The sequence below is a fragment of the Glycine max genome, chromosome 18 (genome assembly GCF_000004515.6).
Source record: "Glycine max cultivar Williams 82 chromosome 18, Glycine_max_v4.0, whole genome shotgun sequence".
Lineage (NCBI taxonomy): Eukaryota > Viridiplantae > Streptophyta > Magnoliopsida > Fabales > Fabaceae > Glycine > Glycine max.
In genome coordinates, this window is record NC_038254.2 from 15563767 (window position 1) to 15578896 (window position 15130).

Here is a 15130-nt window from a genome sequence, read left to right on the forward strand (position 1 = left end):
TAAACAAACCTTCCCAAAACAAATCAAAACAAACCTAATAGACCCTGGTCCAAATATCCATAATTTTTGTAGTCTAATACAAAGAATTTTCACAGCCCAATTGGTAAATGATGGAAATACCATCAGACAAAAAATTTATATGGGCAACTTAGAAAGACTCTCTATAAGCTATTTTGGCAAGATAAAAGAATTTACCCAAGATTACCTAATGTATGCCTCCATAGCAGGAGGATTTACAGATAGATCTTTAGGAGAAAAACTATTTTTAAAACTCCCGGGTAAATTAGGACAAAAAATTAGAGACAGTTGGAATGACGACCAAGTTGACCCAGTTATGAACAATTTAACTGTCAGGATCCAACACATAATGAAGGTGATGGAAGAAACATGTACAAATATAACCATTAATAAACAAATAAAAATGGCTGATTTAGAAATCTGTAAACAAATATATACTCCTCAACAATACCACAAAGAAATTAGGAGGAAAAGACCCCAGTATAAACCTCCAAGTAAACAACCATTCAAAAGAAAGAACCTAACCAGACGGTATTCAATTAGAGCCTCTAACTCTAGGAAACCCACTCTCAACAAAGAGAGACATGTTAGAAAACTTAGAGATAATAAAACATATACAAAGCAATTAGAGTGTTATGCTTGTCACCAACCAGGACATTATTCAAGGGAATGTCCAAATAAAACCAATTTGTTCACAAGAGAAGCGGAACTGATAAAAAGCTGTAGGATGAATCTTATCCCCATAGATGAAACAGTTTCTACAGATTCAAAAATATATTCAATAGTTAGTTGGTCTGACTATACATCTGGAGAAGAAGAGCTTAACAAAGATTATAAAATTTTGAACGAATTCACAAAAAATGAATATACAAATCTATACCCAGTAGATGATAAATACAATCAGTATGGAGAAATCCTTGATGATTTGAGATACAGTTTAATGTTCAAAACAGAATTAAATGATTGTGAACATGAAATACAATTCCACATAGGACCAGATCATAAAGAATGCTATTTCTGTAAAAGATATCCCCATAAAACGTTAAGGGCTCACTGTAGTCTATGCTACAAAAACTTCTGCAAAACTTGCGTACAAACTATCTTGAAAATAGAATTTCCCGATTCAAAGAAAGAAAATGATTTTGGAAATAAAATTATGAATAACCGGATCTCCACTCTAGAGACCAGGTTAAACCAAATAGAAAAGACGGTAGATTTTCTTTACGAAAATTTCGGAAAAGAAAAAAATCCAAACTTTTCTGAAGAACATACTAGTGGGCTTATGGCATTACAAAATAAAGATTGCATCCCTAGAATTTGTAATAAAGAGAAAAACAAAAGCCTACATATTTTAGTTAAAATAAATTTTCCCAAAATAAATAAATTTAAGCAAACCGAAATAATTCTGCAAGCCTTGGTAGATACTGGTTGTTCTTTTACTTCTATATGCCAAAGTGTTGTACCTCAGCAAAATTGTTTTAAAAGCAACATAATAACCAAAACTAGAACAATGTCTGGAGACATAATAACAAATGATACAGAAACACGAAATTTCACTATTCAATTATCCATAAATTGTGAAATTTTCGGTAATAAAATTTTTATAAATAAAGCAGATGTGGTGGACTTACGACCTGCTAAAGAAAAAATGATTTTAGGACTTGATTTTATTATACATAATAATAGATCAATTACTATTACAAAAGATTACATATTAATCTCTACAAACTCACAAATGTCACCTATAATAGATGAAATCACATCAGAGTTACGAACAAAGCGTGGTGATGCCCCCACCAATAATAAACAATGTCCTTGTGATACACCCGGTAGTTGTAAAATAAAAGAATAAAAAAATCATAGCAATATAGAAACATGCGACACATCCCATGATTCTTACTATGAAAGTATTTTAAATGAAACAAGGCTACAATACGAGTTATCTGTAGCAGAATCTAATTACAAATCCGTCAAAATTAATAAAATTATAACCTTTGATAATATACAACAAATTATAGATGGATTAAATAAAACTAGCATAATAGGAGAAGACCCTACAAAATATTGGGAAAAAGATCCAGTTATATGCAAACTAGAAATCATAAACCCAGATCTAATAATTAAAACTAAAGATATTCAGTATGGGAATTTCGAACAAGAGGAATGCAAAAGCCACATAAAAATCCTATTAGATCTAAAAGTTATAGCACCCAACACTAGTCCTCATAGAAGCCCTACTTTTATTGTTAATAAACACTCAGAACAAAAAAGAGGAAAGACTAGAATGGTCTATAATTACAAAAGGCTTAACGATAACACTCACATAGATGGATATACTATCCCCTCTAAAGATGTGTTAATAAATAGGATACATAAAGCTAAATGGTTTTCAAAATTTGATTTAAAATCAGGATTTCACCAAGTAAAAATGCATCCTAATTCAATAAAATGAGCATTTTCTTGTTCAGAAGGATTATTTGAATGGAAAGTAATGTCGTTTGGACTAAAAAATGCGCCACAAATTTTTCAACGAAAAATGGATAATATTTTTGGAAATTATAAAGAATTCACTTGTACGTATATAGATGACGTACTTGTCTTTTCAAAACTAAAGAAGAACACTATTTGCATCTCAAACAAGTTCTTCATTTATTTGAAAAATTTGGGTTGATTATTTCAAAATCAAAAATGGAAATTTGTAAACCCATATTTCCTTTTTAGGAACAAAAATAGGAAATGGAAAAATAAGTCTACAACCTCATATATCTCAAAAAATCCTTAGTTTCCCAGACAAAATGGAAGACATAAAAAACTTAAGAGCTTTTCTAGGCCTGCTTAATTATGCAAGAAATTTCATCAAAGACCTGGGAAAATATACAGCCCCTCTTTATAACAAAACATCTTTGACTGGACAAAGAAAATTCAATACTGAGGATATAAAGTTAGTTCAAAAGATCAAAGAAATGGTCAATAACTTGCCATATCTATCTTTACCATTAGATTCTGACTATTTAGTTATAGAATGTGATGGTTGTGAACAAGGATGGGGAGCCATCCTAAAGAAAAAGAAAAATAAATATGAAAAGATTCATGATGAAGAAATTTGCAGATATGCCTCGGGAAAATATCATACAAAACCTCAAGTATACTCAACATCTACAGACTATGAAGTAAATGCTGTAATAAATGCTTTAGAAGGATTCAAACTCTTCTTAATCAATAAAAGCGAAATCACCATAAGAACGGATTATGAAGAAATAGTAGCTTATGGTAGTCAACAAATAAATACTGATAAAAAACCCCACAAAAGATGGCTTTTATTCCTAGAATATGTATATCATAATGGAATAAAAATAAATTTTGAACACGTAAAAGGAGTAAAAATTGTTGTGGCTGATATTCTTTCTCGTTTTGCAGGAATACAACAAAATGAAACCTTGTAAGGTTTCCTACCAAAACATAAAGCAGAAGATGAAGTTCGGTAATCAAGAGTTGCTGGTACTTACAAATGAGTTTCACTACCCTGGTAGAGAAGCTGTTAATGATAAATTCAATTGTCTCATTGATAATATTTGGAATATTCCAAAAAATACAAATAATAATGAGCAATTTGTTTGTTCAGTAAAAAAGGGTATCATCTGTGCTCTATACAATTTCTGCATTGCAGATGACCAAGGAGTTCCTCTTCTTACAAAAGCCTCTCCTTCTGGAAAAGGCTATACAGCTTTTGTCCTGTTATCAGGACCGCATAAAGGTGTTTATACCAATTTCAAAGACCTTTGCCTTGCAAAGGAGGGTATTCAAAGCCCAATCTACAAAGGTTTCTATTCAAGGGAAGAAGCAGAAAAAGCCCTAGAATTAAATACCACAGATATTAACAAAATAAAAAGGTCTCTTGAACCAGAAAACCCCAACCATAATCATAAATGTTGGCCAAACCAAGACCAGCCAAAAGACCTACAAAGACACAGTCAGCCCAAATGCCCCAGGCTCAACAAATGACCTAAACTTAGACAATTTTAAGAAAATACAGAGTTTATTGTTTAAGGTACATAATAATCAAACCCAAATTCCAGGACTATATATAGGTGTACATGCTTATTTTAACCAAAAATTTGTATGTATCAATAAAACCCCATACTGCCAAGACAAAACCAATTGTCCTTGTAAAGTAAAATTCCTCTTTAGGAAAGCCAAGCTAGACATGGACCAGTTTAAATCTTTCGGATATGAAGACTTAGCAATTACTGCAAAATGTCTATTGGACTACGGATGTTTGGAATCAATCCTGATTCCTTCATCTGATAGATTCGAAGGATTTAATCCGTCAATCAATGAGGCCATAAACTTAATCCAGGCAGAAATGATGGACTACATTGCCATCAAGATAACTACCTGCCCGAGCAACTTCACTGCTCAGAATTATCCTTGCCATGTTATGAAACTCTTACCAGAGGATCATAGAGATTATCCCTGCCTATTCAATGATGAGTATGAGAGCTGGGATGTACAAGGCAATACACAATACCAGTACAACCTTATGAGGGCACAAATTCAGGGCTATCAATGGTTCTTCTCAGAAGAAGACAAACGTGAGTTTGATCTGATAAAAGAAACTCATGACACAAAACTCTTCTTGCCCTTATACAATGGAAAATTTTTCATTCCCTTTCCGGTGGATCTCAACAACAAATTAGTTCAGTTTTCCAGAAAGAGAAAAAAGACAAGGAGATTTATGAAGCCAGTGGGTGCCATGGACAACAAACTCCTCATTTCCCTTCTATTGATCTTTCAATGGAAGATTCATCTGACATTTTCTGTTCTGGAAATATCCAAGATGAAGAAGATGTTACGATTACAAAGGCAAGCAAGAGTTTAAGACCAATGTATCCTGCCTAAAGAAAAGCTAAAATCCAAGGCAGGAATCTTTACTATTGCATAAAATAGAAATTGAGCTTATCTGTAATAAAGGTATTTGTAAAGGACAGTCCTGTGACAGAGTAAAGGAACAATAATTTTACTGTTCTTGACTGAAGGGGTTTTGTCTTGTTGTGTAATCTTTCTCTATATAAAGGGTGTTGAGGTTCAGTTGAAAAAACAGGCTAAACGATATCATACCCAATATTGAGAGAGAGAGAGAGAGAAACTTAGAAAGAGAAGCTTGTAATAGTTGTCTGTACAATAATACCAAGTTCTTTTCTGCATCTTTCCCCTATACCCCAAAAGTTTTCTCAGATAAACTGTAAGTATGAATCTCACTATGTCTGGCTAATTCTTGTGAAGGCACCCTCAAGGGGCCTTAGTTATCTTCATTTGGAAAATGCGAATGTGATTTAGAACCCAACTGCTTGTAAATAGTATTTTTTTTTCTTTTCTTTTGCTTGTTTTCGAAAACCTGGGATTGGTAAGCCTGCAAAGGTGTGCCCTTGATAACTGTTTTTGAAAAACTATGAAAGTCCTTTTTGGTTAGGCTGGTGCTTGGAGGAAAATAAGATCTACATAAGACCCAAAAGTAAGTGTGGGCAGTTTGCGATCTTCAGTACTCAGCTTAATATCCAAAAAACTGATAAGGACGTTGTTGTAATTTTTTTTAAAAAAAAAAGAGTTACAGGTTCATCATATTTTATATTTTTCCAAATGAGATAACTTATAGTGTCCACTTGAGGATTGCCCTCTATCCATCTAATCTGATCCTTTCCTTCTCCATATCGCTTACTCTTAACTTTGAAATATAATATAAATCTAACTAGGAGGCTCTGCCACCTTTCCTGATCTATATTATATTTTTATACTTTTCCCTAGCTTTACTTTATTATTTTATTTATTTTCTCAAATTTTATTTCATATATCGATCATTTTTAATGCACTCTTTTGTTTCTCTCGAGATAAGTTCATCGAAACTATGTATAAGTTGCATAACTTAGACAAATTTTAAATAACAAACTTAAACAATGATTGTTTCAAAATAAATCAATTTAAAGCATAATAATATGTGGCCGTTTCAAAATTAAATAAAATTAAATCAAATAATTAAAACAACATTTAATTGGATTTTATGTGGGAAAACTTCTTTATCTTCTCGTTATATATTAAAATAAGATTAAGTAGAATTGAGTAATTAATTACTCTTATTATATGTGATATTGCACACATTTGAAAAACCATTTAACTAATGATTAAGTTAATAACATGAAAATACGTGTTTTTATAAAAGAGTTTGTTCAAACGATTTTTGTACATTAATTTAGCATTCCTTATTTATGGGTTTGTGTAACTAGTATAGGGAAATACCAACCAATCGTTGGTTCGAGTAGTACCGGACTCAATTTTCTTAAGTAAAGTTTTGGGTTTAAGTCTTGTGGATAAAAAAAATGTAATTGACAGAAAAAATTCTCACTAAAGATGATCAACCATGTTTCTCAGCAGATATTAATCATAAATAAGATTGTTGGATATTCTATACTAATAACATGATAATAAAAAAAAATACAGTGAAATATTTAAAGTAATCCATCAGTGTTAATAATTACTCTCTTTATTCTAATGTTATCTTTGTTATTTTAGACAAATATAATAAATAGATGAAAAAGAATGATAATTTTAGAAAACTAACATTAATAGCATTAATCAATATCTATATACTAAAACTGAAGTATGTGGAAAATACTAAAATACCTATGGCTGAGAGCTTGACATCTGTCCAATTTTTTGGTTTTTTGGTCAAAATACCCATAGCTAAGAGCTTGACACCTGTCTATTTTTTTTTTGTTTTTTGGTCATTTTATAGCCCTCCAGCTTTGCTTTGGTTTTGTGACACCTTGCTGCCATGTGTCTTCCTATGAACTTTTTTTTTCTGCTGCCAACTTCACGTATCATCCTCCGTTTATCTCTTTCTATTTTTTTTTTCGAAAACTGAAATTTCCCCGGAATGCTGAAGCCAACCGCTTTTTGCAATGCATTCTTTGTTCTTCTTCTTCTTCATTTGTTGCTCGCTTTGGTCTCTGCTCGAGGATCTCACAGAACCACTTAGAACATTCTCACCAGTTCGTGTTGTTTCCTTTCACTCTTCTTTCTATTCCTTTTGTGTTTTTTTCACTTCTTCACGTTTTGCTTAGAAAATGCACCCCAGAAAAAGAAAAAGCAAAAAATTAACAGGTTTTATTTTTGGAACAGGCTACAGTAACAACAACGGCTTTGGCAAAGAAGTTGTCGGAGAAATTAAGAGGAAGATAGAGGTTCTTTTATTTTGATTTTATTAAAATGGTGTTTATGTTTTTTTTGTCTGATTTTTTGTGGTTTTTTTGGATGCTTCGTTGTTATTTTTTCCTTAAACTCATATTTCTGATATTGTTCAGAGTTTTACGGGATAATCTACGAGGTAAGCTATAATTTTTATGTATTTTCCTTAGTGTTTAATTATCTGGATTTGCATGCAAGGGTGTCTATGGCTCAGTGGTATTTTTAGTGCTCATAGTTATGCATTTTCTGATCATGTTCATTAGGCCATTTATTGGTTGCAGGTTATGTGTTTGATCAAATGTCAATATGATATTTTTAGGTATGTTTTCTTATTTCTTATTTTAATTTTAAATTTGTGGAACTTTTAAAATTATTTATTTGTGATGCATTAGTACAGTTTAGAACTTTTAATTGCTCAGCTCTTGCTGTTTGAAAGAGTGAGTTTTTCTTTTTCTGAAATTAGAGGCTCTGTGCCTTGGATTAGGAGTAGACATCTCTATAGCTTGGAGTTGAAGCTCATAATCATGATCTTACAACCTCCTATTGATCTGATTGGAACAAATATCTAATTCTCTATTATCTTAGGTTTTTTGGTTTGTTATCAAGATGCATGTGTGCCCCTGATGATAAATCCTCTTTTGACATATCTCTTCCCATTGTCTGCAGGATTATTTTTAGTGCTCACAGTTATGCATTTTATGATCATGTTCATTAGGACATTTATTGGTTGCAGGTTATGTGTTTGATCAAATATCAAGATGATATTTTTGGGTATGTTTTCTTATTTCTTATTTTAATTTTAAATTTGTGGCACTTTAAAAATTATTTATTTTTCACATGGGATATATTTTCATTCCAGCATTTTAATAGATTTGTATTTAGAATTGTATATTTATATGTGTATAGTTTCTTTTTTTAAATAACACTGATATTCGAGCACTATGAATTTATATATGAAATCCTCTTTTGACATGTCAATTCCCATTGTCTGCAGGATTATTTTTAGTGCTCACAGTTATCCATTTTATGATCATGTTCATTAGGACATTTGTTGGTTGCAAGTTATGCATTTGTTGATCATGTTCATTAGAACATTTATTGGTTGCAGGTTATGTGTTTGATCAAATGTCAAGATGATATTTTTGGGTATGTTTTCATATTTCTTATTTTAATTTTAAGTGTCACTTTTAAAATTATTTATTTTTCACATGGGATATATTTTCATTCCAGCATTTTAATAGATTTGTATTTATAATTGTATATTTATATGTGTATAGTTTCTTTCTTAAGTGCGTGTGTGCGTGTGTGCGTGTGTGTGTGTGTGTGTGTGTGTGTGTGTGTGTGTTTACTAGCAATGTCATGTAATGCAAGAGATGAGCTTCGATTTGTGTTTACCATTTTCGAAAATGCAGGAAGAGCAGTGAGCATAAGGTATTGTTTTCTAGGTAGAGAATCTCATATTCTTATAGTCTATGTTTCTATTATGTTTTTGTTTTGTTTGGTATGTTTAAAAATAATTGAAATATCTTCATTTCTTTGATATCATGTCTCCTTGATGTGGCAGTGACTTCAAAGATATATTTGATGTAGATCATTTCATTACCTCCTTGAGAGACGAGGTTCGAATAATAAAGATACTGCCACCTAAGGTCAAGAAAAGAGTTGAACTAGGATTATTATACTCAATGCCACCCATTAGCTGGTCTAATATCTCATACTATGAAAATCAGGTATTTTGCTTGGTTCACATTATCTTTGCACTTATCAGATTTTGACTTAGTTCTTTATTCGAAGTTAGCAACTAATTGTCCTTAACTACTTAAACAGGTCCTTCCTCTATTGCTGAAACACAAGGTCATACAGCTAAATAGAACAGATGCTAGACTTGCAAATAATGGATTACCTGGTGAGATTCAAAAGCTACGATGCCGAGTAAACTTCAATGCTCTGAGGTTTACTACTCAGATAGAAGAACTTGGCAGAATGATAGTCAAGGTTTTGAGGGAAAAGCGGCCTTTCCTTGCACTTCATCTTAGATATGAGATGGACATGTTGGCCTTCTCTGGCTGTGCTCATGATTGTTACAGCAAAGAGGAGGAGGAACTCACAAGAATGAGGTAATATGAATCTTGCATCTTTTGAAATCAGCATTGTTCAATATATATATAAATTGCCCCGCAGCAAGACTTCTTTTTTTTCCACTTTTTCCTTTTGTTTTTTTTTCTCACTTTAAATTTTTTAAAAATTGTGCAAAGCACAGGTCCCACACCTAATTTTTTATTATAAAGTTAACAAAAATAGAAATAACGATATTTTCTTATACGTATATTTTTGGATTCTAATGATATTGTGTATTTGATTATATACATAAAATAAAGAAGGCATGTACAATTCTTTTAATGTAATAGGAATTACTGATTTATCAAGTCTATTTTTGTTATGTTTAGTCTGTTAACAATTACCATAAGCAATTACTGATTTTACTCCTTATGATATTGTGTGTATATGTAAATTTGTTTGGGCCCCTTGGGTGGAGTATCCTCAGGTATAGGGTATTTTGTTTTTCTGAATTATGATGGAAAAAACGCTGACTTGACTGATGGATAAGGTTGTGTTTGCAAAAATTGATTGTTCAAGTGCTTGCGGTGTGAAGAATCCATGATTCACTTGGGGAGGATATCACATTTTTTTGTTAATTCCTCACAATTTATTTGATTGTGCAAGTAGAAGATTCGCTTTTATATTAACTACAATTTTCTTTAATATCACATTCTTTTTCTTTATTTTCTTTTAGGTGGATTTGACATAATGCATGCTGCAGCAAGGTAATTTGAATTTCGTGATTAGGTGTTTTTGGTTTTGTTTAAGCGTAAGAAATATTTCGTACTATTATTATTATTATTATTATTATTATTATTATTATTATTATTATTATTTTGTTTCAGGGCTTATGATCGAGCTGTGATCAAGTTCCGTGGCATTGATGCGGATATCAAAAGGAAATCGACCTTTCTAAAATGTCAATGACGATTCAACAGGTCTCTGAATCATTTGTAAATTAGTTAGTAATTTAACCTATTATTGTAAGATAAAATAAAATTATTGTATCATTTAATCATTTTAAAAATTCACAAATATTTATTGTTTAAGAAGTTTCATTCTTTTTTTTTTTTTTTACGATTTTGGTTTGGCTTTGAGGATGGGTTGGGTAGCCATGTTTTATCTCGCCGTCGTTCCTGCCCTCAACCGAGTTTCCCTTTTTGTGCTTGGCTTTAGACTATAAATTTAGCCTCTAAGTTTAATTTGGGGTTTGGTTTGGTTTCAGCGATTATCTGAACAAGCTTCTCCTAATCGGCGACTCTTCCGTTGGAAAATCCTGCTTGCTTCTCAGATTTGTTGTGAGTTATCACTTTATTTGCTTCTTCTAATCTCTCTTTTTGTTCACTTCCTTTGTTTCTTCGTTTCGTTTCAGGATGACTCCTAGGTCGACAGCTACGTAAGTACTATTGGAGTTGATTTCGTAATTATCACTCTTATTCTCTTTTGTTATTTCTATTTATGGCCCAACACTCATTTTTATTTTATTTTCAGGAAATCAGAACCGTGGACATGGAAGGGAAAACCGTCAAGCTGCAGATTGTGAGTATTCTCAGGTAGTGGCGTTGTCAACGATCATATAGCAGTGTTAGGACTTTCCAAATGTTATCCCTCCCATGATTTGATTTATTATTATATTCAATCCCAGTAATTTACTATTATATAATTATTTCCGTGCCCTTTTTGGCCATGAAGTCATGAACATCCAAATTGAACCGATAAATAGCGCCTTATTTTACATTTTACCGGAAGTATATAATACAAGGTTTATAAGTCTGTAATTGATTGTTTATGATTACTTTATTGTGTTGAAATTGAATTGCATTTGATTTTTTTATGTTTCATAATAATAATCATAACTGTTTGTTATGGCTGAAATAAATAAAATTTGTTGGCAGGAAGTCCGAGATTCCGTCCATGTCTCACTTGAGACTCTCAATGAACGAAAGTAGCAAGCCTTCATTTAAATGGCGAAGGGTTTTGCTCAAAGTTAGCGGAGAAGCACTTGCTGGAAACCACTCTCAGAACATTGACCCTAAGGTTACATACCCTGCTTTGCTTTCCCACTCTATTTCTCTATTCAATTCTTCTTTTTTTAATAACTTCTCACTTGCAGGAGCTGCACATTTTTCTACTATTTTATTGTGCATTACTGCCTTCATTATTTAAAATTAGTTTTCTAATTGTTAATTACAAGTTTATATAGATATAACACTGGCAATAGATCTTTGCTATAGCTTGATTACTTAAAGGGACATACATTTTAGGGAAATGAGAAAACAAGTTAATTAGAGTAGAGTGACAATACATAATTCCTGAAAACATAATAATTGAAATGAAATGAAATATTTTGATTCGTGTTGTTCTCGACATCATTTCTGAAATTATTGTTTTATGGTTGGATACTGATAACCATGGCCATTGCAAGGGAGGTGGCAGCAGTGACTCGCCTTGGCATTGAGGTGACTACAATGGATTCTTTTATTCTAATACTTTTTTTGTTTCTTTTCATATTCATGATTATGGCCACATGCATGCCAAGCTTGGAGTCATTTGTTGTGTTTTGTTTAGTGGGATGGAGCTGGACAGGAGCGATTCAGGACTATAACAAGCAGTTATTATAGAGGAGGGGATGCCAAAGATACCAGTAGATCATCAAAGAAAAATTCAATTGAAGAAGAGATTGAAACTTAAACTACTGAAGCACAAACGTAAGTTTATTATGCATATAATTTCAGTACCATTTTTGTTATATGATTTTGGTTCTTGGGTATGGCAGATTTTCTAGCAAAAAATGGGGAAGAAGAGAAAGCAGTGAGACAACTCATGACGAGGCACAACCTCAAAAGGAACAACTCATGATGAGGCATAACCGGAAAATAAATTTCTTTGGCTTGCTTTATTTTGCCCTTTTTTTCTAAATCATGCACACATCTTGGTTTGATTCGTGCCTTAGCTGTATGGACAATTGCATGTGTTTATTTTGTTATCAATTTATAAAGCTTTAAAGTGAATTGTGGTCATATCAAAACAATCTCTTCTTAACATTAATCATTAGAAGACCGGTTGATGTTTTTTTAAATAGGTTTAATTGATATAATGCTCCTAATTAATTATGCATTGCGATGTTTGGTTACTTTAATACTTATTGTACTTGGTAGTCAATCTCAATGTTCTTTCTTTCTTGGTAATGCATCACTATTCTATTGCTTACAGAATCTCTAATTTTTTGGCAGCAACAATGTCAAAAATTATTAAAGAGATGTTACCCCCAGATGTACGTGTTGCAAGAGATGCCCAAGATCTATTGATTGAGTGTTGTGTAGGTCAGAATTTTGTTTCCATTATATTTGATTTGTTGCCTTAATTGTTATATTTGAAGCTATATTTAGGGTCTAAATTCAAGTGTGCATCTTAGTTGTGCACAAAATTGATGATTTTGCTATTGTTATTTTTCTGATGTCTGTTAAGGTTAATTGCCAAGTTTGTGGCGTGGATTATAAGCAGAGCTGGCTATAGTGGTGCTACACCGCTGTGTTGCGGCTATGGGCCCCTCCATTGAAGCCCATCCATTGCCTGGAGTGCTGTGGATTGCGGCCACATTGACGGCTATTTGCTTTGTGGTATCAGCGGGCACAACTTTGACTATTGATTGAAAACCGTTGTTTACTCCCACAATACTGCATTGTTTAAGATTTATTTTGGGGTCCATTTTGGTGATTTTAATGTTAAAAGCCTCACCAAAATACTACCAAAAACATTCTCAACTAAATACAGTGACTAAATATGAAGCAGCCATGGCGGTTATTGGTTTCTATGCTGTTATTTGGGGGAAAAGCCAAGAGCAAGCAAAGGAAGAGTGTGAAGTTTATGATGACTCGGAATCATACTCGCCCGTTGTCCCTCTTTTGGAGAACAAGAGAATGGAGGAATAGAATCATAGCAATCATTTAATTTCTCTAGCTTTAATATAAATGTCTCATGTAATATTTTGAAAACAGATTGCATTGATAAAAAAATTAGTCATACTTCGATTGGTTTGAAATCTTAGTCTAATTTTCTAACAAGATAATAAAAAATGAACAGCTTGAAACACACAACCAGTTTATAGTTTGATCAATAAAAAATAATGGATTGGGAAGAAAGTAAGAATTTTATCAGACATGCTATTTTTCCTGCATTTCACATTCACAATGCAGTATTTAATATCTATTTGGCTTAATGTCAGAGAATAAGAATTGGCCGTTTTTCTAGCCACTTTACAATATCCTATTGTTGTCTATATATATTCTTTTCTCTAACAACCTTTCATTTTGTTTTATTTCATTAATTAACGGTGCTTCTTTTCTTTCATTTCTTTCTTTAAGAATAATTATCCAATCTGTTGGGTAGGTATAAATGTATTGACAAGGGAAAATTTTGTGGCTGTGGAGAAGACTCTAAGACATGTAAAATCTATATCTATATCTATTTATATGATTGATATAATATAATATATGTAGCTTCGAGACATTGACAAAATAGAAACATCATCTCTCGCTCCTAAGTTGTACATTTTTTTTGTTACATAATTAGTACGATACAATTCAATAAAAAATTAAAATTGATTTGTTACACGATTCAATGATTAATTCGTAATTATCAATAATGCAGGTTTGATAACTTGCTGTCTACCGTGCGTCACCTTTGGCCAAATTGCAGAAATTGTGGACGAAGGGTGTAGTAGTTAGATTAGCGAAATAAGAAATAAACAAAATATTATATATAATTGCTATTTTACAATATATATATTGTATTGATCATATATAAGTTAGTTTGATTTGTGAGAGTGAAAGAGAGTTTCATATTGCAATGTAGTTTTTCGTTTTCCGGATGAAAATTAAATCATCAAGAGGGTGTCTGTGTCAGTTGATTACGATACTTAATGAGTTGTAATTAAATTGAAAACCCATGTTTTGGTTAACTGGATGTATAAAATAGGATATGTCAAGCAGTTTTTTTTTTCTGGTGGGGTTTGAAAATTTTTATATAAAAAGAATAAAGGGTTAGTCACCTTTTTCTTTTTCAGTTAATTAATAATGTTTTTATTTTCATCTTGCTGATTTTAGTTATTTCTCTTTATATCTATGGGTGAAAACAAATTATACTTTGAATTTCTTATTTATTGTAATTGAAAAATACCCTATCAACTTTAATGCTAAGATTCACACGGGAGACAAATAATGTCGGTAGTGCAATGAAAATTAGAAATTTTCCTTACTTCCTCTTTTTGTATTTAATTAATTAATTATTATTATTATTATTATTATTATTATTATTATTGTTGTTGAGATTCACACCGGAGACAAATCACGTCAGTGCAATGAAAATTAGAAATTTTTCTTACTTTCTCTTTTTGTATTTAATTAATTAATTAATTTTATTATTATTATTATTATTATTATTATTATTATTATTATTATTATGTATTGTTGATTTAACTTTAGCAAGTGTGTTTATTTTTTTATCTGATTAATTTTTCAACATATTATATATCTTTTTTGATGTTTTATTTTTTAAATCACCTTTTTCTTTTTCAGTTAATTAATAATGTTTCTATTTTTATGTTGCTGATTGCTTTCTGCATTTTTATTTACGTAATATATTTCTGATTTTCTGTGTATTTTAGTTATTTCTCTTTATATTTATGGGTGGAAACAAATTATACTCTGAATTTCTTATTTATTGTAATTGAAAATACTCTACCAACTTTAATGCTGAGATTCACACGGGAGAC

The 15130-nt window shown here is 31.6% G+C and overlaps 1 protein-coding gene across 2 annotated transcripts; it reads left to right on the forward strand.

Annotated features, from left to right (window-relative positions):
* Nucleotides 1-8603: 8603 nt before the first annotated feature.
* Nucleotides 8604-12428, forward strand: LOC102666595 (rhamnogalacturonan I rhamnosyltransferase 1). 2 transcript variants are annotated; one of them, XR_003265394.2, is made up of 11 exons: nt 8604-8987; nt 9085-9374; nt 10052-10082; nt 10203-10295; nt 10583-10655; nt 10730-10753; nt 10849-10910; nt 11253-11394; nt 11783-11816; nt 11926-12065; nt 12134-12428. XR_003265394.2 is itself a non-coding variant. In XM_026126658.2 (4 exons), exons 1-3 carry the CDS (start codon nt 8943-8945, stop codon nt 10059-10061), a joined length of 345 nt encoding a protein of 114 aa, XP_025982443.2. In that variant the 5' UTR covers nt 8610-8942; the 3' UTR covers nt 10062-10082; nt 10203-10551. The 2 variants fall into 2 exon arrangements, 1 of the variants encoding a protein (XP_025982443.2); XM_026126658.2 differs by lacking the exons at nt 10583-10655; nt 10730-10753; nt 10849-10910; ... (2 more) ...; nt 11926-12065; nt 12134-12428 and having other exon boundaries at nt 8610-8987; nt 10203-10551.
* The last annotated feature ends 2702 nt before the right edge of the window (nt 12429-15130 follow it).